Source organism: Gopherus evgoodei, chromosome 1 (genome assembly GCF_007399415.2).
Source record: "Gopherus evgoodei ecotype Sinaloan lineage chromosome 1, rGopEvg1_v1.p, whole genome shotgun sequence".
NCBI lineage: Eukaryota > Metazoa > Chordata > Testudines > Testudinidae > Gopherus > Gopherus evgoodei.
Window position 1 is genome coordinate 39,227,192 of NC_044322.1, and position 23,608 is coordinate 39,250,799.

The 23,608-nt window shown below is 42.7% G+C and overlaps 1 protein-coding gene across 10 annotated transcripts in view; it reads right to left on the reverse strand.

The window, feature by feature from the left end:
- SPATA13 (spermatogenesis associated 13) overlaps positions 1–23,608 on the reverse strand; it is a 288,804-nt gene that overhangs the window by 25,164 nt on the left and 240,032 nt on the right. For 9 of the 10 annotated variants that reach the window (XM_030562215.1, XM_030562174.1, XM_030562183.1 and 6 more), the window contains 4 exons: positions 15,460–15,822; positions 11,417–11,561; positions 2,022–2,158; positions 1,535–1,714 (listed from right to left, as the gene is read on the reverse strand). In XM_030562215.1, coding sequence (XP_030418075.1) covers positions 1,535–1,714; positions 2,022–2,158; positions 11,417–11,561; positions 15,460–15,798 — 801 coding nt within the window. In that variant the 5' untranslated portion in view covers positions 15,799–15,822. The remainder of the gene's footprint in view (positions 1–1,534; positions 1,715–2,021; positions 2,159–11,416; positions 11,562–15,459; positions 15,823–23,608) is intronic. The other variant, XM_030562210.1, reaches the window with a different exon arrangement.

Below are 23,608 nucleotides of genomic sequence, written 5' to 3' on the forward strand. Positions count from 1 at the left end.
CCACTGGCTACTAATGTAAAGGTTTCAGGAATGGGCTCGCTCTTTCTTTCTGGGTACCCATATGGCCTTCCTCACCATAGTAACCGAAGGCCATCATATAAAAGTTGCCTATATTTTTTGTTAACGGAAGTGCAGATTTATTAGAGAGAGCATGAATAGTGGGTGCTCATTGCGAATACTCCAATAAATAGTGGCTTTATTTTTCATGTTAAATTTGGATGATACTGATCTGAAGCAGAGCTGCCTAGAGGATTCAGGGGCCTGGGGCAAAGCAGGGGAGCTGTGGCACCTGTACTCACTCGGCAGCATTCTGGGTCTTCGGTGGCATTTTGGTGGTGGGGGACCCTTCAGTCGCTCTGCGTCTTCGGCAGCACTGAAGGGGCCCCCGCCACCGAAATGCCACCATAGACCCGGACCGCCGCCGGGCTACGGCTCGCAGGGCCTGGGGCAAATTGCCCCACTTGCACCCCACCCCCCCTCGGGCAGCCCTGATCTGAAGTAATCAGTTACAGTCATTTCTCCCTTCCCCCAGTGTCCTCCTTTCCCAAAGAATGGGGCACTCACACTCACACTGATATCCAAAGTTAAACATACAGTTTTCTGAAGTCAGATTTAACATTTTTGTATTTGAGTCCCATCACCTTCATTATTTACCTAATTCACACAAATGGGAAAATTGACAGGAAAAATGACCATGTGGTTAAATTACTGGACTGTGATGAGGGAGATCTGGGTTTAATGGCCCCAGCTCTGCTATTAACTCTGTGTGTGCCCTTGGACAAGTCACTTAAGAATAATATTTTAAAGAGTGCCTGAAGTTCACATTTTTAAACGTATTTAGGCCTTGCTTTATTCAACATTGCAATGCCTAAATACCTTTTTGAAAATTTTACCTTTACTCACTCTGCCTCAGTTCCTTATCTGTAAAATGGGAACAACAAGGCTGCCTTTCACTCACTCTTTCTTCAACATGCCTATTTAGATGGTAAACTCTTTATGTGGGGGTCTGTCTCTTACAATTTTCTTGTACAGCACCTAGCACAGTAGCGCCCCGATTTCAGTTGTGGCATCTAGAAGCTACTGTAATATAATTAATGATACAATACAGCTATAGCTATCCCTCAGTAGCTGTACTGTTATGAGACTCTTGGCTGAACTGCGAATAAGGTATTCACATTATGGACAGAACTGCCACAAATGATGACAGATATTTGGGCCTGATTCTCTTTTGCCCTGTCCCTTGTGTAGGTTTTTATGCCTGTGAAAAGTGGCCATAAGGAGTTACAATTTTGATTTGCAAATGCAAGGCAGTGGAGAATCAGGCATTTAATTTCAATTTAATATTGGTTTGGGGCATTCAGCATGAAACAAGGATATAAAGAGATGAATGCTTAATCGAGAATAGAAACATTTAACAAAATAAAACAAACCATTGTTATACTGACATTTTACTAGGAAACTGATGTAAAGCTGCAATAATGCAGTGATGAATCAGGCCCTCCTTGTAGAAAAAAAACAGACGTAGGTTACTAACCCTGACAAAGCTAGCTGGAAACCAGGCTTCCTTGTCTTCATTTCTTCCCCACCACCAGTCTTTGTTGGAAGCTTCAAGGACTCTGATGACATCCCCAGCTTTAAAGCCTAGCTCTTGATCATCCATAGTCACATGGTCCCACAGTGCCTCTGCATAGACCATGCTGCCATCACTTATCAGCTGAAATGTATGGGGGGGAAAAAGTTGGTGAAGGACAAAAGCTCAGCAAAGACCAATCTGTAGACCTCTAGAAAACTAAACAAGCATAATTAAACAACAAGGAGATAAATAAATACAACCTGTTTCAGGATGAGCTGAGTACTTTGAGAAATCTGTCCTTGTATAATTACCTGTCTGAGAAATTAGATAATGCAGCAAAAAGGTCTGGATCCCAGACTCTCAAGCTTGAGTATAGATATATAAAACACATGAGGCATCATCACATTAACCAAAAGGTTAGACATATTGGAATGTACCCTCCACTTACCTCATTAATTGCTAGCTGTTCCCCTCCAGGCTGCAGATATCTAGGGCTGGGTTGGCAGAGCTCCTCATAACTGTAATCCTCCTCACTACCATTGTCATCAACTAAGGCAGAAGATTCAGTTCCACCATCTGTAACAACTAAAACAATAGTGACAGGCTTGAAACAGAGTAATTTGGTTTAATCAAAGCCTTCTCGGAAAAGCAAACATACAAAAACAATTTAATTAGAAATGTGAACATAAAACTGCCAATAGACTAAGGCAAAACCCCTTAGAAAGTGCCTTTGCTCTTGAAAATATAACACCACCACATTTAGGAAGTGATTTTCCTCTCATTTACACACCCATGCAAATCAGGAATAAACCCACTGAAGCAAACAGAGCTACACAGAAGTAGACCTGGATGTAAACCATTAAAATTTTTGGGCTGGTGTCACAGGTAGGTAGATAGTTTCCTGCAGGGGTCCCTGGCTCAGGGGAAAGAACTTAGGTTCATATTTTAAAAGGTATTTAGGTGTTGTTGAGCTCAGGATTCCAATGCCTAACCTATTTAGGAGCCTGGGTACATCTACACAACACTACCTGGATCGGTGGATAATGATCGATCTATCAGGGATCGATTTATCGCATCTCAACTAGATAAATCAATCCCCGAACGTGATCCCCATCGACTCCGGAATTCCACTGCTGCAGGAGGCAAAAGCGGAGTTGACAGGGGAGCGGCGGCCGTCGATCCTGTGCCGCGAGGACGTGAAGTAAGTCAATCTAAGTTGATCTGAGATACATCGACTTCAGCTATGCAATTCTCGTAGCTGAAGTTGCGTATCTTAGATCAATTCCCCCCACCCCACCAGTGTAGACCAGGCCTAAGTTAAGTTTCAAATGGAGTTTAGGCACTTAGGAGCCTCAATCCCATTGACTGTTAAAACCAATTTAGGCTCATAAGTGCCTAAGTCTCTTTTGAGAATGACACTTAGGCATTGCAATTCTGAGCACAGCAATGCCTAAATACCCTTAAAAATTTGGGCCCTAATCTTTATACGACTCTTAGGCAGATAGTCAGGGGCAGCAGGCATAATAGGCCAGGTTAGTCTCCCCTAACCCAGGCCGTGGCCCCACCCATACTCCGTCTCGAGCCTCACCCTCACTCTCCCTTCCCCTGAAGCCAGAAGGGGCTAGTGTTACCAACTTTCTAATTGCAGAAAATCAAAAATCATTGCCCTGACCCCGCCCCACTCTGAGGCCACACCTCTGCTCCACCCCTTCTCTGAGGCCCCGCCCCTATTCACTCCATCTTCCCTCCCTCTGTTGCCCACTCTCCCCCACCCCTGCTCATTCGCTCATTTTCACTGGGCTGGGGCAGGGAGTGGGGTGCAGGGGGGGATGTGAGGGCTCTGTCTGGGGGTGTGGACTCTGAGGTGGGGCTGGGGATGAGGAGTTTGGGGTACAGGAGGGGGCTCAGGGCTGGGGCAGGGTGGTGGGGTGCGGGAAGGGATTGGGGTGCACGCTCTGGGTAGCACTTACCTCAGCCACTTTCTGGAAGCAGCCAGCATGTCCCTCTGGCTCCTAGGTGAAGGGATGGCCATGGAGCTCTGCACACTGCCCATGCCTGCAGGCGCTGCCCCCTGCAGCTCCCATTGGCCACAGTTCCCAGCCAATGGGAGCTGTGGAGCCAGCACTCGGGATGGGAGCAGCACACAGAGCCCTGTGGCCGCCCCTTCACCTAGGAGCCGGAGGGACATGCTGGCCACTTCCGGGAGCCACACAGAGCTGGGTAGGGAGCCTGCCAGCCCCGCTGTACTGGCAGCATTGCCAACCATACTTTTAACGGCCTGGTCAGTGGTACTGACTGGAGCCACAAGGGTCCCTTTTTGACTCAGTGTTCTGGTCGAAAACTGGACACCTGGCAACACTAGCCGGTGCTCGGATTGGCCTGCGGGTCAGGCCAGTACTTGGACCGGCCAGTGGCCTGGGGGTCATGCCAGTGCTTGGGCTGGCCAGTGGCATGGGCAGCTGAGGCAGGCAGGCCGGTGCTCGGGCTGACCGGCACAGCTGGGGTGGGCTGCCCAGTGGCCGCAAGATGCTAGGGCGGGTGGGCCGGGGCTTCTCTGGCCATGGTGCGGGGAGGGGTAGGCTCAGGGCTCCAAGGGAAGGGATGGAAGGGGCAGGGCCTTGGGAAGAAGGGGCAGGGCCAGGGTAGCCTCCCTGAAGGGGCAATTCACACACTGCCCTTGCAGGTGGCTTGCAGTGTAATCCTGCATGGAGTAGGCTATGAAGTAGAAAAAAGCAGAGAGTAGAACTAGGCGGGAAATGCTTTTCCTAGCCTATTAAAATTTACAAGATTCAAAAAAAATTTCCCCAGTCAAGGGATTGGGGGGGGGGAGGGGCGGTGAAATGTGAAAAAAGGTAGAAGAGATGGGGAGATTACAGCACTCACATGGAACCTGGGAGAGTCAGGTTCAAGTCGCTGCTCTGCCAGATTTGGAAGAGGGACTTGAACCTGACCCTCCCACTTCCCAGGTGAGTGACCTAACCAGCAGGCTATTGGCTATTCTAGGTTGGATGTCTCCCTGTCTAACTCTTGTTTTGACCAGAAATTCCATCTTGAAGCTGAAAAACCTCCCCAGCAAAACTTTTGTCAAAAATTATACATTTCCACTAATTTTTTTTTGACAAATCAGCATTTTTTGACAAAAAGCCAGTCAGCCAAAAAATTCCCAACCACCTCTACCTGAGAGGCTTGCCTTGTTTTTTGGATTCCATGCAGATGGTCTGTACAGTGTAACCCATAGGGTTTCATGACAGTATAGATAGCCCCGTCTATATTAGTGCTTACACTTGCACCCTTGCAAGCATTTCCGCTTATATGGATACTAATTTTTCAAGAGTAATCAAAGCCATAGGATGCAGAGGTCAGTTAAAACATTTACCTTGTGGCTTGCTTTCTTTAGACGGGCACAATTTTGCCCTTAGTCTTGACGTAAAACAACACAGTTATTCTACCCACCACAAAACATTTTAAAATACACATTTATATTAATGTCTCATAGAGCTAGTCAAGGAGCTGCAAAATTCCTATTAAAAAGTTGAGATCTCTCAGCCATAGGGTTACAAATCTGAAAACTAATAGAACTATATATTTTAAAAGTGGTATCATTTAAAACTCACTGACATTGCTTTCCTGAAAATCTATAAATAACTAATATATAAAAATCAGCTTCTAGCCTCAAATCTGATGTGTTAAATTTCATCCCGGATCTCATTTTTACAGCTGCATTGTAATGTCAGTACTGACAACTGGTTTGTTGCAGCAAAGATAGTAGACATAAATACTCGAAAACATTTAACTAAAGATGAAAATGAGTGTAATTTTTGGGCTGGTAACTGCTCATTATTCCCTACTAGTCAAGAGGCTTCCACTGCCTTGGTAGCTAGATTTTAAAAAACAACCAATCACTTACTCTCTGTATCCATTCCTCTAATGTTTACTGGCAGGAGTAAATATTTTACAGATAGGGATGGGTATCCTTGTGGCTCTAATGATTGCAAAAACTTAAGACAATGTGAGCCTGATTCTGATCTCTATCCAGCTTTCCATTGGTGTAACTCAGTTGATTGCAGTGGAGTTTACATTATTTACAACAACATGAATGTGATCAGAATCAAGCCTAGTGACACTAACACTTGAAAATTTTAAATCAGAAACATTACAGAGAATAAGAAGAGTGAACCTTCTACTCACACATACCCATCTGAAGGCTCTCCAGACTCCAAAATCGTGCCATTTCCCCCCTGGCTACCATGCTGCTGTCAAAAACAACGTACAGAGTAGGGGCTTGGCCTTTAATAGGTGAAGCTTAGTCCTAAAAGATTCACAGAGATCCAGAAAGGCTTAGAGCCTTTGAGCTACTGAAAATTCAGAAACAGCTTATTCATTGCTTTGAGCTTCTGTATGTGCATATCAGGCCAGAGCCTACTTAGAAACTGACAGCTCATTCACTGTTCCCGTATAGCTGTGGGTTTAGTGGATCAGTGACATCATGGGGTACCCTTAGGGAGGAAGTTACAGAAAAGAAACAAAACCTGTATATACAGTGTTCATTGATAATGTACTTACAGTCTACTGCACTGTAGCTAATGACACTGCAATGAAGAATGTTTTTCAGTCCTGTCAGTGCCAGCAAGGGTATTTGCTACTTTTCATTAAAGCAGCTAAATGTGAATTAGAGTTTCAATTTAAATTCAAAGGATACATCTCTTCTACTCCAAGTCACAGGAAAAGGCTATTATGAGTTGCAATTTCTTCTAGCCATATGCCAAAATATGTCTTCCAATACTGCTTTGCATAAGATTGTACATTTATGATATTATTCCAAAATGTAATGTGTAGGATAACTATACACCCAAAGGTATTTTTCACACAGTTCTTAAATGCTGTTGTTACTTCACAACTAAACTGTGGTATATTTGTTTGGTTATAAGCGACTATCACTACATTATAACCCAAATTCTAATCAGCAGCCAATTGCTCTGTGATGGGGCAGAGGAGGTGTTCCCTCACTCAGGCCGCAGCCTCACTGTAACTCTACCACAGGGGGTAGAGAAGGAAGGACACGAATAGCCACTTAGCTTTGTCTCCACTCATTCCATAGCCCACTTCAGCAATGACCCCACCAACCCTCTCATGTCAGAGCACAAGGGATGCTATGGAGATTAGCATCTATCACCCCAGCATCATGCTCTCCTTTGCATAGGGGAATTGCATCGGTTCTAGAGGCAAGGGCAGGATTTGCCCCTACAGTCAAATCATGTATTCTTCAACAACCTTCATTTGTACTACTTTTTTGAAAACTGATATAAAAAGAAAATCCTGAAATAATTTTAAAAGAAGTAGTCATGGCACTATATGTATGTGGATGAGACTCAGAATTACTGATTCTCTATATGGAAACAATATTGTTTAGCTATGCCAGTCCTTTTACTAGGGGCTGGTTTCTCTAGTAAGATGCTCAGAAAACCACCAAGGGACTTTGCATACAGCATATCACAACACCCACAGAAATCACATGGTTTCCAATTGTACCATTTCAGGGAGAGAATGAAATGCCAAACTTATAACACAATATTAATGACGTTTGATTATCAAAATCCAGGATCTGCTGCATTTTGAAGGCAACCAATGGACATGAAAAATACAGCTCTCCCTTCTGAATCATTGAACTGCACCATAATTCCCTGCTGAGAACAGACTTGCTGAATAATCACAGTTACAATAAGCTACTGTATATTATGAAAAGCACATATACAGCACAGTTGCAAGGTGTCTTGCAATACAAATCAGTAACAACTAAAAAATGTGTCATCCATAGAAAATTCCTTTGCTTGAGCCCCCAACCTGGGGATCTGCATCAACGACTGAAGAATACACACTGAACAAGTGCTGTCCATACAAAATCCTAAAACTATAACATAAAACAGATTCACCCCTTTGAATTACTCTATCACACCTCTGAGAATGTGAGTAGGCAGGTGAAAAAGGAATAGCATAAAATATGGACAAAAAAATCAAGTTAAGATGGTTAGATCTCACTACACTGAAAACTCCTTTCAGAGGCAACTCAAGGGACCAATAAATATCTGTTTGTTAATTATGGTAGCTGTCTAACATCACCTGGCTTTGGTCTCTGTGAAGTCAATAGTGAACTCTCATTGATTTCAATGGGACCAGCGTTTGCCCCCAAAAGTTCTGTATGTCCTTGTGGTCCCAGCCCCATGCTAAGCAAGGCAGCCAAAATATCACATGAGTTATTGTGGGCCAGTTGCTTGTTGCACAAGAGGACTGGGGGAAGGGGGAAAGGAAGGGAATGAGGAAGCACAAATAACGGAGGACACACTCAGATGTGTAAAAATCTAAATGACATCAACTGCATCCATAAATAAATTCAGACACAAAAAGAGAGGCCAAAATGAGGCATTCCTCACAATAAGAACACAACTCTGCACCAGCACTTCAGCAGGGCTTGCAGGGTTCTAGGCCATGTACATGAACATGCTGAACCAGGGCCGATGCAAGAATGTTTTGTGCCCTAAGCGAAACTTCCATCTTGCACCCCCCCCTCTGCCCTGAGGCGCCCCCCCGCACCTCAGCTCACCCCTGCCCCGCCTCCTCCCTGAGCACACTATCGCTGCTTCACTTCTCCCGCCTCCCAGGCTTGCGGTGCCAATCAGCATGTTCAGGGTGGAGGCAGGGCAGGAGTGAGCTGGGGCGGGGAGTTCCCCTGTGTGCCCCCCCACCCTCACTTGCTGCAGGCGGTCCTCCTGACGCTCCCCTGCCCCAGCTCCCTCCGCCTAAATGCCGGCGGCGACCGGAGCAGCCAAAGGTCCGGCCGCCGCAGTCGCTGCCAAAGAAAATGCCGCCCCCCCCCAAATCCTAGTGCCCTAGGTGACCGCCTAGGTCGCTAAATGGTTGCATCGGCCCTGTGATGAACATAGATCCAGCCACATTCCACCTCTTTTCAAGCTGTAACAACTGTATAGTTTACACAGCTCCTTCTTTCCAGGAAGAAAGAAGAAACATCAATACTGCCCAGAAGTTGTTGCTTCAAAATAAAAATGAAAACCTAATCTTAGGCTTTGGGCCTCAGAATCAGGTTTTTCCAGAGTAAGATTTCTCATATCCTCAGGTCCACTTCAGAGCCTTGTCTACACTATGAGGTTAGGTCAAATTCAGCTGCATAAGGTCAATTTTATAAGCAATGCGTCTACACAATCAATACAGTTCCATCGACCTAAAGGGCTCTTAAAATCAACTGCTGTACTCCTTCCCGACAAGGGGAGTAGTGCTAAGATTGACCTTGCTGGGTCGAATTTGGGGTAGTGCAGATGCAATTCGAAGGTATTGGCCTCTGGGAGCTATCCCAGAGTGCTCCAATGTGATCGCTCTGGACAGCACTTTGAACTCTGATGCACTAGCCAGATACACAGGAAAAGCCCTGGGAACTTTTGAATTTCATTTCCTGTTTGGTCAGCATGGCAAACTCAGCAGCACAGGTGACCAAGCAGTCCCAGAATCGCGAACAAGCTCCAGCATGGAGTGAACGGGAGACACTGGATCTGATTGCTGTATGGGAAGAAGAATCTGCACAGGCAGAACTCCGATCAAAAAGAAGAAATGCTAACATATATGCCAGAATCACACAGGGCATGGTGGAGAGAGGCTACAACAGGGACACAGCAGTGCCGCGTGAAAGTTAAGGAGCTCAGGCAAGGCTACCAAAAGACGAAGAAGGCAAACGGTTGCTCTGGGTCAGAGCCCCATACATGCCGCTTCTATGATCAGCTGCATGGCATTCTAGAGGGGGACCCTACCACTACCCTACCACTGTCTGTGGACACCTGCAAGGGGGGAGTCTCACGCAACAGGGAAGAGGATTTTGTGGATGAGGAAGAGGAGAAGAATGTGCAGCAGGCAAGCAGAGAATCCGATCTCCCCAGCAGCCAAGACCTTTTCCTCACCCTGAAGCCAATACCCTCCCAGGTGGGTTCCCAGACCCTAAAGCTGGAAAAGGGAAAAGATCAGAATACGTTAAAAAAATGGCAAATTAACTATGTGACCTTCCATTATTCACTGGAACTACTTAAAAAACTCCCTGCAACCACTGCCAGATCATTTCCCAATATCTGTGGTAAGGCCCCGACAGAACCTTATTTTCCTTTACTTTCCATCTTTTTCCTGCACAGTAGCTGACCCCACCATGAAGCTCTGATTGGCTGTGGGTGAGGGAGAATTGTCATTTAAATCCTCTCATGTCCAGCTAGCATTAACTGTAACTCTAAATCGAATAAGAGTCAAGTCTGTTGGGAAATTCTGAATATTGAATCTAAATTCCCACCAAACATGTTCCTGCTACCCCTAACAAGAACATCATCTCTACTTGTGCTGCCTGCATATCAGAGACCCAAAAAACAGCTTTTAGTGGGTGTACACTATGCCCAGGGGTGAAAGTGAGCCAGTACGGGCCGGTACGCAGCCCACGTTAAAGCGCTGCCCTGATTTCAACACTACTTACTCCATGTATATATAGAGCAGTTCAGTGAAGGTTGCAAGTGGCTTTACAGCAGCTATTCTTTAGAATACTGAAGTGAAGGGGCTTGATGTGAAGAATACACTTTGACTTTTTAGGCCCTTGATAATGAAAAATAAGTAAAATTGCTCAGAGGATGTTCTCTAGTATCTGAAAGAAGACAGATGGTATTGACCAAGCTTCTTTTTAACCTCCTGCCAATTAATGATTTATGAGATGACACTATTGTTCGTGCTATCAGCTTGCGATAATGTGGCAAGTAAGTGCTAATGATAAGTAGAACTGGAGAATAAATGTAAGAGGCAAATCAAAAGGACATTAAAAGACACTGCTTGAAAAAGGCATTTGATTTTACAGTCCTTTCTAAGGATTTGTACTTTACATAAAACTGGATAAATGTCATGGGCTACATTCATTCTTGGGACAAGCAGGTGCAACTCCCATACAAATCTCTGGGACAAAACCTTTGGTGATTTAGGGTTTTTCTACACTGGAAATTAATCTGAATTAACTAAAGGTGTGAATTTAAAGTCCTTAGTTAAAGTTCATTAAATCCCTCTCTGAACACTCTCTTTCAGCAGTTGCCACTTGACTTCTGAATGAGAGCCTTCACACAAAGGCTTAGTGTGCTCTAATGGACTTTAAGTTCACACCTTAAGGGCATGTCTTCACTAGCAACATTAAAGCGCTAGCCATAGCTGTGGGGGGATGGATAGCTCAGTGGTTTATGCATTAGCCTGCTAAACCCAAGGTTGTGAGTTTAATCCTTGAAGGGGCCACTTAAGGATCTAGGGCAATATCAGTACTTGGTCCCGTTAGTGAAGGTAGAGGGCTGGACTTGATGACCTTTCAGTTCTCTGATATAGATGGGTGTGTATCTCTATTAAAAAAACCCACCTCCACGAGGGGCATATCTTGGAGCACTGTCTACACTGGCACTTTACAGTGCTGAAACTTGCAGCGCTCTGGGGTGCGTTTCTTCAGTGTAGACATGCCCTTAGTTAATGCAGCAAGCCTTCAGAGAGCAGTAGGGAGTACATGGATTGAAATATGAGTTCAAATAGTAAAGGGAAGCAACTTGAATCAATTTAACATTCAGTGGATGTGCAACACAAGTGTAACTTGAGCATAGCAGGACAAGCACTAACAGAAAAAGGTATAAAAATAAAGTAGCTTCATCATAAGCTACTTTACCATTTACATCCTATGTGTAGTTTACACCCACCATCCAAGGCACTGATGAATTGGCCCATTCTCTCCATTTTTGTAACACATTTGGTTTGCAACCCCTTAAAAAGACCTGTAAAACTTACCATTAGATGCTCTCATTTGCTGCCTCCGTCCCACTCGATCCAGGCCTATGGGGGTGCTTTGTGAAAAGGTGAAGGGCCGGAATCTGGCTGAAACAGCTTTATAGGGGGGAACTTGGTGGGCTGGAACAGGCGGCCGTGTTATTGGCTACAGAGAGAAAAAAGAAAATCCATTATTAGTAGTAGTAAAAGCTACCAGGAAGCCAAAGACAGCTACAGGTATGAAACTGGGTTTGCTTACACTCTCAAGCTGACTATATGGACACTAAGAAACCCTAGTTCAAGCAGTCATTAAACTGATTGAGCATCACATGCCATACACAATATTATGGTAAATATCTTATAGCATTAAGGTTCTCTGTTATATTAAAAACTCCATAACCTTCTGTTATGTTTAGTGACACTGTATATTCTGCTTTATAGTCTTTGCTCCATAATATTCCATGTCTAAATGCTCTAGCAGCTAACATCTCAGAATAGTTTACTGTAATGTCAGCCAACTGTAAATATGTAACAGAATGGAAATACTGAAAGGAAAGAAAGAATAGAAATCATACAACCAGGTGTGTTAATTTCCCAGAATGTTGTTCAAGATAAATATCCTGCTGCTGAGGAACATACTTTAAAGTTAAACCAAAAAAAGACTTAAACCTGATTTTTTTCTTAGAGCTTGTCTGCATGGTCCCTGGACTACAGGGGTGTAAAGTGAAGTGTTGCACTGTCACTGCCCTGTGTAGACCCTACTAGCATGAACTAAAAGGTACCTAGATCACATTAATGTAGTCCTGTTTGAAAAGAGTCTACATTAACGTAAATTAGGCACCTTTTAGCTTCTCCTGCCAACCGACACAGCTACTGCCGTTCACAAAGGTAGTTTTATGATGTTGACTGGTAAGCTCTCTCCTTTCGGTATAGCGGCTATGCGAGCGATCTTACAGAAGTGCAGATGCATCAGTACAGCTGTGCCGCTGTAAGCTCACTAGTATAGACATGGCCTTAGTCTCTTAATTGTTTTCCTCTTAGGCTTGTAAATTAAGCATATAGAAACACCAGATCCTTTCTATGAACTATTTGTTAACGCACTGGTATGACTGATTTACTATTGCTTGAAAGCTTTTTCCCTCACACGAAGTTGTCAGACAAAACAAAATGAGTTAACAGCACTTTTTTCACATTCCACTGATGTTCAACACTTTCAAAAAAAAAAAAATCTGTTGCATGAAAATTAGGCTTTAAAAGCTCTTTATGAAATAGTTCTGATGTGTTCCTTAATCATAAGTATTTTTCATACATTTTAAGTAGCAATTTAACTACCAAACACCAGACTGAAAAATATCTTGATATATTTTAATATGATAATTATTATTTCATTTTTTACAAATTATTTTCTCCTATGGCATATCAATATCTCAGAACTGCACTACTGAACTAAAGCAAGAAAAGCAACGCCGAATTGTTCCATAACAAACACCCAATATCCTCAATGCCAATTACTTTTAATGTATTTATTCCTGGTCAATTATAATTTAATCATTAAAGTCTTGATCCTGATCCCTTTGTAGGCAACAGAAGAACTGCCATTGAACTTCAATGGGAGTAGGATTGAGACCTAAATGTCCATTGTTATTGGTCATAAAAATGTACCTACCTTGGAAGTTGTCCCATATTTTTGGTCTTAACTCCAAAAACAATGTATTTGTTTAACCCCATCTTTGTGGCAGCAAAGCTACAATTAAAAAAACCTACTCTGTTCTTTGGCTCTTCAAGAGGAAAGCACTGATCTGTTTCCAGTGGGAAACAGGTGAGGTTATTTTTAAGTAAGTTGCACCCTGTAGCAAAGATTGGTTTTTTAAAAAATGACAATATATTGCTGAAATCCCTTGAGGTAAGTCTCAGAAAATACAGGACACCTTTCAAGGTAGATTGGACTTAAAGCCCTAACAGTATTAAAGAGCACCTCTTGAAAACCAGCTATTATTTATTCACAATTCATGAAGGCATAGATTTGATAATAATGCTAAGGGCTCACGTGAACACAATGTTAAGTATTTAATTAACTAAATTAAACAATATAGATGTTTTATTAGGGACTGCAGCATTGATCTGTACACGGACAAAACTTCCATTGATTTCAGTCCATTTTGCTGGAAAAGAGTGCAGCCTCGAGAATCCAGCCATTTTTGATTAGGAAAATGTAAAAGACAACTGTATTATACTACACAGCGAAAGAATTACTGACTACATTAGAATATCCATGTTAAAAAAATAGTTTTCACAGAAAACTCTGAAAGACCTGTCATTATTTTAGCATTCCTATTTAGGAAGTGGGATCATTGTTTATTTTCAGTGGGGGCTTTGCTTTTAATGACACCTCATTGAATTTCCCAGCATGAGGTAGAGTCTCATGAGGACAATTAAGACTAAGAGCAATCAGGTCTCTTTAACAACTTCAAAGTACTTTTAAAGGAAATGCTACATTTTTTTTCCTGTGTTCAATCAATTTAGCAATTGCTTGAACCAGGGGTTCTCAAACTTTTTTGTTACATGGAGAACATGTTAACAGAAAGAATGCATTGTGGATAGGACTTGAGACCAAAGTTCTCTATCTGTAGAACATGTACAACTAAGAAGGCTTCTTTTCACTGCCTCAACTCAGTTCTGTAGTCTATCTCTAGGGCAGAAAGGGGTGCTTTCATTTCCCAAATGTATTCATTCCTTGACCTCTTAGCACAGCCAATGAAGGCTTCAATTCAAGTAGTTACTCCTGGGGGCATTCTGCACCAATAAATTCTGTGCCAACAAAAAAAAAAATTCTGCACACAGTATTTTAAAATTCTGAAATTCTGCAAATTTTATTTGTCAAAATAACACCACATAATCACGCCAGTTTCAATTATTTTGGTAATTTATTTCAAAATACCTGTCTACAAGTATGTCTGTAACAATACAGACAGAAAAAAATTCCCCCAGGAGTAGAGTTAAAGAAATCCCTATCACAATCCAGTTCCTATTTCTCTGCCCCCTTCCACTCCTCTGAAGCCCAGCGATCCAGAAGGAGAAACAGCCTGATGATCAGTCCCATGCTTGCATGGAGTTTCCTGTGCACCGCCCTCTCCTTCCCTCAAGACATGCTGGGATCTACAGCTGTCAGGAACCCAGTAGCCCTCTCCCCCTCCTCCTGTAATGTCTTCATGTGCGAGCTGGGCTCTGCTGGGTCCAGCGGCCCCTAGTGGCAGCCAACAGCACTGCAGCCCATTTTGCAGAGGGAAAGAAAACTCTGCCCACACGTTAGTTTCTACAAAATTCTGCATTGCACAGTTGGGCAGAATTCCCCAAGGAGTAAAGTAGTGTATGTTTTTCCTGTGTAAATACCTGTCAATTAGAAACTGGACTGAGACCACTAATTTCTCACAAGCTACCCAAGTGCTGTCAGCTTATATCAATTTTGGTTAGCTGCTGCTCATAAGCATATTTAAGCAAAAGCCACAGCCCATTAAAGTCAATGGAAAGACTCCATTTCATGTTAGCAAATCCCTGAGACATCCAGTCTGGGATCCTGGTCTGTTCTATAATGTTTTTGAATGGTTTATCCATTTAACTATATGTGTGCTAATACCAAGCAGTTCATACCCATAGCTTTTTAAGAGGATCAGTTTCAAAGGATTATGAATAATTTATTGTATTTATAATATTATTTGTATGCACCTCTCACTTGAATCCTACATCCTGTGTGTTGTAGACTAATAAAAAATACATGTGACCTTATCATAGACAAATAAGCATTTTTAAACTGCTACTGGAAATAACATCCCAAGAAAGAAAGAAGGTTAGTTTACAATGCAAGCAAGATTATTCAGAAGTCAATATCTTATGTTATGGGGGTTTTTTACTAAAAATTAGAGACAAGGAAAGCGAAACAAAGTATGTGATGTCAGCTTGGAAAAAGAGAAGAAAGAAAATGTCCACTCTATTTTCTAGCTTGAAGATAAAGGCAAGGAAGTGGAAGAGTCTTTTGTAGTTTGCAGAGAGCACATCTTATATCTTACTTGTGTCAGCAGATCTTCTATTTCTTCTGTCTGGCTGTTCCCATAGAAACTGACCCCACCTATTACAGAGATGGGTCTTCGTTTTCGCCCTCTTTGCAGACCTACTGTACTGATTTGAGCCGTAGACTCCACAGAAGCCAATCCAGGCTGACTTTCACGATCTACACAGTCTGTTTTCTGAGATTCCACTGCAACTGAATCTTCTGGTATTGAGAAACTCCTGACTGCCAGCTGACCATAGTCTGAGAGTGGCCTTGGCCGAGATCTTTTTCCAGAGCCCCATCTTCTGGGAGTGAACTTTTGTGCATCTGTCCTTTCTTCATCCTGGGATGGGGACATCCTCCACTGGTCATCAATAACAACCTTTTTAAAGGTGAACAAGTCAAATAAGCCACAGCAGTTTCCGATACAGAAAGATTTAAAATATGTTTTTCATATGGCATATGGTTTAACTTGCGATAAAAGTGTTACAGTACCCATAAACAACACCATATTATAATAAATGAAACTGTCACTTCAGGAACAAATTAAATACATAACTTTGCCACAGAGATATTACACTGTATGTAATGGCTAACAATGATCCATAATCAAAAGCATGAATTATGCAAATGAGCATTGCTAACAACATTAGTATGATTCGATTTTTATCTTCCCAGTGGCAACAGATCCCGACATAAATACCGAATTTGCTGAACAAACACCCTGAAAATAATGTCTGCACAGAAAATATGATACACGGTATTCTCTTTTTAAGAAGAGCTTTAGGCAAACATTTAACAGAAATGTATTATTCTACTCTCTTTTCCTTTCACAATGAAAAGAGGTAACATTGCAGGCAGCTAACAAGGGTAGTTGTGGACTGAGCACTGAGTCTGCGAATCAAGGGAACTGAGCTCTAGTTCTGTAGCTGTACAGGGGACTCAGGGTACGTCTTCACTACCCGCCGTATCGGCGGGTAGCAATCGATTGCTCGGGGATTGATATATCGCGTCTCACCTAGACGTGATATATTGATCCTCGAATGCGCTTATATCAATTCTGTAACTCCATCAACCCGAACGGAGTTGCGGAACCGACAGGGGAAGCCACGGACATCGATCCCGCGCCGTGAGGACGGTGAGTAATTCGAACTTAAATACTTCGACTTCAGCTATGTTATTCACGTAGCTGAAGTTGTGTATCTAAGATCGATTTTCCCCCGCAGTGTAGACCAGTCCTTAGTGTGTGACAATGGACAAGTCATAGGATCTACTGCTTCAGTCTCTAAAATGAAGATAGCCATGCTTACCCCCTTTTCAAAAGTGTTGTAGATCTGCTGGTACTATGCGTACAGATTGTTAATTACTTTCATGAACAGTGAATTTCAGACAGTTTCATTGTGACAGTGTGGATTCTTGAAAGGGAAATCTGAACTCTTACTGTGTTGCCTGATTTATAATGTATTTATCAATTTACAACAATTTACATCTATATAAAATGTAATTGCTAAGATCAACCCACTGTAAACAATGATGTTGCACACTATAGGCCCTCAGAGCAGTGTGCAGGGGAGCAAACCATGGGAATTGCATAGAAAAGAGATGTGGAGTCGAATGGAGGAGAAAAGGCTGCTCAGCTGCTTGCTCATCTACAGTACATAGCCACAGGCATCCTCTGTGCTGCCGCTTAGCACAGGGCAAAATCTGCATGCATTTGGGGTGGTGAACTGTGGAAGAATTTGTAGGGCATGTGGTCTGTGTGTTTTTCTCTTAGTAGAAGTAGTCTTAGCTTACATAGCAAAGTCACTTGTGGGTTAACGTAGCAGTTTTTTGGCATTAAGTTCTGCTCTGTGACACCTCCAAAGACAAGCACAAGATGCGTATACAGGTAGTCAAAAATAGAGAACTAACTGCAGACCAGCACATCCACCTGCCACACCACCAATACTGGGTGGGAAGAAAGCTTGGTAGGTGCATAGAGGGATGTCAGCTCTAGAGAACAGCAGGATTCAGTTCAGTGTCCTTAGCTTCTTTCCCTTGGCCTTTGTGTCTTAGTAAGGGAACCATGTGGAAGAACAGCAGCCCCTCCAATTCAACAGAATTTTGTAGGTATATTTTCCCAGTCCACAGATTTTTACATCAAAAGGAATAACTTGGCCCTATATTATGGTCTTTGTGTGGTCAATTAAGGCTGCTTCAATGAAACCATCTTTGACCCATGGCGGAGACAATGGATTGTAACAGAGATTTCAGTCCCTTGTGTCATGATAAATGCAGAACAGAAACTCTTTTAAGCAGCTTTAATAGTACACGAGAACCAGAAAAGTTATGAATCTGCTACAAATGGCATAATGCTCTGTAGCAGAGAAACAACTTAACTTTTTAAACAATTTTGACTGAGAACCAAAAGAGAAAGAAAGAGAAGGAAAATAGTGTCCCTGGGCTGACAGCCAACTTGGATGGATGCCTGATGAGAATTCAAACAGCTGGATTAGAAAGCTCTTTAAAAAAAAAGACAGGCTATAATGGCTATAATGAATCACTGCTGAGCTAACAGACCTAGTTGTAATAACTCAAACATACCACAAGCTTGTGCTGTTTGCTTTTGCTTCATTCCTTCCTTCCTCTCTTTCCTCCAGCCCATTTTTTATTATAGCTTGCATTACAATTTAGAAAATAGGTGCTATCTTCTCAGTGCTTCTAAATAACAAATATTTCAGCTTGCCATATTACATTTATGCTAATGTTAAAAAATTAGAAATGACACATATTCAGCAAACAAGGAAAGCACTTAAGATACAATATTTGGTTGTCAATTAGAGCTGGGCACCATCACATTTCAGCCATTTTCTATTGCTGGAATTTTATATATTCACAGAACATGCACAATCTGTGTTTGCCCACCTTTCTGGCAGGCCACCATCATTAAGCAGCCAATTTTTGTTGGTCCTTTGAGTGCATCATTGTGTGCAATAATTTTAGGTACTAGAAGGAACTGTTCCTTGTAGTCTAAATATTTAATCTGATTATTGTAATAAGAGGGGGGAATCAATACAGGTAACATTCTGCACTAAATTATTCCACTGACAATATAAAATTTATTATTATAAATAGAGCAAATAGGTAAACTATGAATTCTGTTGCAACTTCTGTAGAGAACAAATAAAACTAATCTTAAACAAATCTATAGATCCTAGCTAATGGCCAGTACTCTAACTGGTGTAAATAAGATTAGCTCCACTGAAGTCAATGGAGCTATGTCAGTTTGCACCAGCTGAGGATCTGGCATTTAAAAACTACTCTTCCGATAGCAGCAGCAGAACACAGATTTATATAAGATCCTAGAAAGACCTACCTTAGTGTTTGACATGGATAATGGAGCTCCACATACACATTGAGAGAGCAGAGAATTGACTCGAGTCATTCTGTATTTTTGTTTTATTTTTTTTTCCTTAGAGAAAAACACAGCTGAACAGACTTGCAGTGCAACTAGTAAGGCAAAGCATTCATTCCATGACCTTGTACTTTTAGACTAAGGAAAGGACACGTCACATATCATCTCCTAATCTGCTGTTCACACTCCCATCTTGGGCAATAAACCTGTGCAAACAGACAGACTGTTCACCATTTGCAGCACTCCACCTAAAGTACAGTAGCAGATCCATATAGTAGTGCTTAATTTCTGTTTTCCAATACATGATGCTAAAGTATGTCTATTTTTAGGCCTAGATATGTAATTGATAACATAAAGCACTGATGCAACAAAGAACATAATCCTCCCAAAACCAAAATCATAATCTCACTCCCATTGGTGATCAGTTACTTGCTAAGTAGTCCCACTGATGTCAGAGGATCCTACAAGCAATTGCTCACCAGTGGGATTGAAGGGTTTATTATCTAGCAGGCAGCCCCAATCCTGCAAGCACTTAAGTATGAGTGTGACTTGTGACATCAGTGGGATAACTCAGATGTGTGTAGTATGTACAGGACTCAGGCCATTGGGCCCCAGTACTGACCTCATTTACACTGGTGTAACCCAACTGACTTCAAAGGTGTTACTCCTGTTTTATACTGGTATAAGTGAGATCAGATCCACACACATTACTATCATCAGCATTTGTAAAGAGCACTAGAGGTGTGCATACTGCTTCACATAGGGTGAAACTCACCGCTGTGCAGTGAGTCCAGCACACACCTGTGCACCATTTCAGTATAACTTAAACCACCACCACCTTTGGATGAATTTCAACACTCCAGAAGAATTAAAGGTCTCACTAAGGCTGAGTCCACACCGGAGTCTCCAAAATTATCCTACTGTTGATCTAGTTCTAAAACAGCTCTATTAATGCTAGCAATGGGGAATCAGTAGTGTTTTATATTTCTAGTGTAGAGAAGGCTCAAAGCTTTTGTCCTTGCTCAGAGCAGGTCTAGATCACATAACGGTGAGAATACTGGCAGTAGCTCTACACTAGCGTTCATGGCTAGCACCAGTGGAGAAAGCTAATGTTGGGGACATTTCAGAAAATCCCCAAAGCAGGCACAACTTGAGGGAGACCTTAACTCCTTGTAGTGCTGAAGTTTCACCTTCCCACAAAGTTTAAAAACAAAATGTCTTAAAAAGAAAATTAGAGAGTAAGGCTGAAAAATCTGCTCTTGTAGGGCAAATACTGTATTCAAATCTGTCCACTCTTCCGTTCCCTCATCACATCACGTACATCTAAAATTAAACTCTTTGGGGCCTTATATTTCTCTTTACACTGTCAAGTCCCCAGGATTCTTCCAAGCACTGTAAAGGATAATAAAAAAAACAAACAAACATAATCACTGTTCAAGCAGAACTCTAGTTATTTGCACTAAAGTGGGAGAATAAAGGTTGTCTGGGGAATTAAACAATACTTGTAACACTCCATTTATTATTTTTTATATTTCCATAGTTTTGATTTTTTTTCATTATGACAGCATTCCTAAAAACGCACCATCCTACTTGAACAGTTGCTAAATCAGAACCATTACTTTCTATGACTATGTAATATCTCACTGTTAACCTCTTGTCTATGGGCTGGCTGATCTCACAGACAGGAGGCAAGCTACAGCAGTTCCATAGTTAGGACCTCACTTAACAATGCCAAACCAATGTATAACTCTACTGACTTAAGTGGAGTTATTACTGCTATAAGTAGTAGTATCAGTGTAAACAAGATCAGCATCAGACGTTTAGCAGCTTAAATCTTAGCTCAGCTTTTATAGCTAGATAAGGGCCAGATCTTCAGTCATTCTTTAGGCCTGGTCTACAGTTAAAAGCTAGGTTGACATAGCTACATCAGCCAGGGGTGTGAAAAAACTCCCATCTCTAAACACCATTGCTATGCCGACCTAACCCCCAATGTAGATGCAGTTATGTTGACAGAAGAATGTTTCCGTCAATGTAGCTACCATCACTCGGGGAGGCAGTGGTCCTACACTGACAGAAAAAAACCCTTCAGTCAGTGTAGGCTGTATCTATATTACAGGGTTATGCCAGTTTAGCTACGGCACCCTACTAATGCCACTGTAGTCTTCGTAGTGCAGTCATACCCTTGGACAAAAACTAGTGACTTCATACATTCAGTCCCACGCTTTGTCTTCTGTGGGAGTTTTGCCCAAATGAGTCCTCTGCTGCCAGATCTGTTGGTGTGACAGAAAGAACTGATCTACTCTTAAAAGATTTACCAGTATAACTGTCTTTTAGGGGTGTTGTCAGTAAAAGACCTACTGTAGACACAGTTATACTGATATAAAAGTGCCTTATAGCCACATAGCTTATTCCTGGAGAGGAAAAAGCTATTCTAGTATAAGCACTTGTATACCAGTATAAGTGTCCATAAGCCCTGAGCACATCAGCAAAGGTCTTTGTTACTACCAGATATGATATTGTGGGGAAGCAGCTAGCTTCCTATTCTCAGAAAGATTAGCCTTTCTTCAATCTTGCTTCAGGTATCAGAGTATAAGTTGATTCTCTTTTAAAGTCAACATTAGTAGTTCCATCAGGATCCAATTTATTACTCAAATTTCAAAGTGTATCTCCGAGTTCATACCCCTTATACTCCATGGCTATTTCTCATTAGAGTATTGAATTAACAGCTCTCAATCTTATCTGTTTGGCTCCACAAAGAAACTTTCACAGCGTTCCATTTCAGTATCTCCAAATTTTCACATTTGCTCTATGCTGCACTGCTGAAGTTAGCACTGGCTAACACTCTCTTATGCAATGTCTACAGTAGAGACCTTACAGTGGAATAGCTGTACCGATGCAGCTACAGCACTGTACGATCTCTCGTGTAGCCATTCTATGCTGACGGGAGAGCTCTCACATTGACATAATTAAACCACCCCCAATAAGCAGCAGTAGCTATGTTGGCAGGAGAAGCTTTCCCACCAACACAGAGCTGTGAACACTACCACTTTTGCCGGCAAAACTTATGTCATTCAGGGGAGTGGCTTTTTCACATCCCTGAGGGACATAAGTTTTGCCAACATAAGTGGCAGTGTAGACATGGCCTTAGCTGTTTCAAACTTTGCCTCTTTCATTTTCCAATTTACTCTTACTTTGATTCCCATGCACATGTAGCTATTCTTTGTACCTTCTAAAATGTTGCTGTTTGTGTTGATGAATGTGCGGAGGTTTACAAAGCTAATCAAATGGCACTGTAACAGGGTACACTCACCTCTCGTGAGTGCCTCCTTGGCTGAGTGTGTGTGCCTGTACACTCTCTCTCTCAGAGTGTCCCTGCTAGGGGATCGGGCAGTGCCCCAGGGCCCTGCCCTGGAGACAATGTATTCGCCCTCTGGGGCATCCTGGTTACAGCTCTCCAGCTGGGCCACTATAGTTCAGTTCCCCCTCTGGGTGCTTCAATGTCCAGGCCACTTCCTCCAGTGGCTAATGGGGGCGGGGGGGAGAGGAGGGACCCAATCCTGCCCACTACTCCCAGCCCAGGGACCCTGTAGGCAGCAGCCATCTGCTGTGTCCCTTTAATCATGTTACGGGGCTTCTCGGATTCCCTGGGCCATTTCCTCGCAGCTCTGCACCATCTTCACTCTTAGCTCAGGGCCTCATCCTAACGGAGTCTCAGCAACCAGCTCAAGGCTCCTTCTCGCTTTCCTCCGCTTCTGGCAGCGCTGCCCTGTCCAAGGTTCTGTAGCTTCGTCAGTCAGCCACACCCCAGCCACACTCCTACAGTTCCAGCAAGGAACTGAACTCCATCTGGGGGCCCTGCAGCTCTTCTTATACTAGGCTGCTGGGCCCTGATTGGCTGGATCCCACACAGCCCCTCTAGGCAGTTTGGAGACCCTCTCCACTTCCCTTTTTTGGGGTGGGATGTGGCAGGGCATGAGGCCTCCAGCAGGGGGCCTCAGAGAGTCTGATATACCCCATCACAGGTAGTATTAATTGTGAAAGGAAAATTGGCTCTGTCTTCAACTGTTTTTCTAGTTGTCAGTCATGGTAGCATGAAAGTAAATAAATACCTTTAATGTTAAAATATAAAGACATAAGAATGGTCATACTGGGTCAGACCAATGGTCCATCTAGCCTAGTATCCTGTCTTCCAACAGTGGCCAATGCCAGATACTTCAAAGAGAATGAACAGAACAGGGCAATTATCAAGTGATTCGTCCCCTACTATCTAGTCTCAGCTTCTGGCAATCCCATGCATCTGACGAAGTGGATATTCACCCACAAAAGCTCATGCTCCAAAACGTCTGTTAGTTTATAAGGTGCCACAGGATTCTTTGCTGCTTTTACAGAGCCTAAGGGACACCCAGCACTTGGGGTTGCATCCCTGACCATCTTCGCTATTGATGGACCTATCCTCCAGGAACTTACCTTATTCTTTTTTGAACCCAGTTACTTGTTTAGCCTTCACAACATCCCCGGGCAATGAGTTCCACAGGTTGATGACATTGTGTGAAGAAGTACTTCCCTTCATTTTGAACCTGCTGCCTTGTAACAAGACAGACTCCTCCTGTACGCCATCTTATATGACCTGGAGTCATGCTACAAGCAGCCTGTCTCAGTTTCTCATTTTGGACTATTCAAAAAAAAATTCACACAGGCTTTCTGTGGTCAAAAATACCCCTCCTTGATGACCGGGTTTTTTTCATATAAAATTAACTCCACACTGAACTTAAAA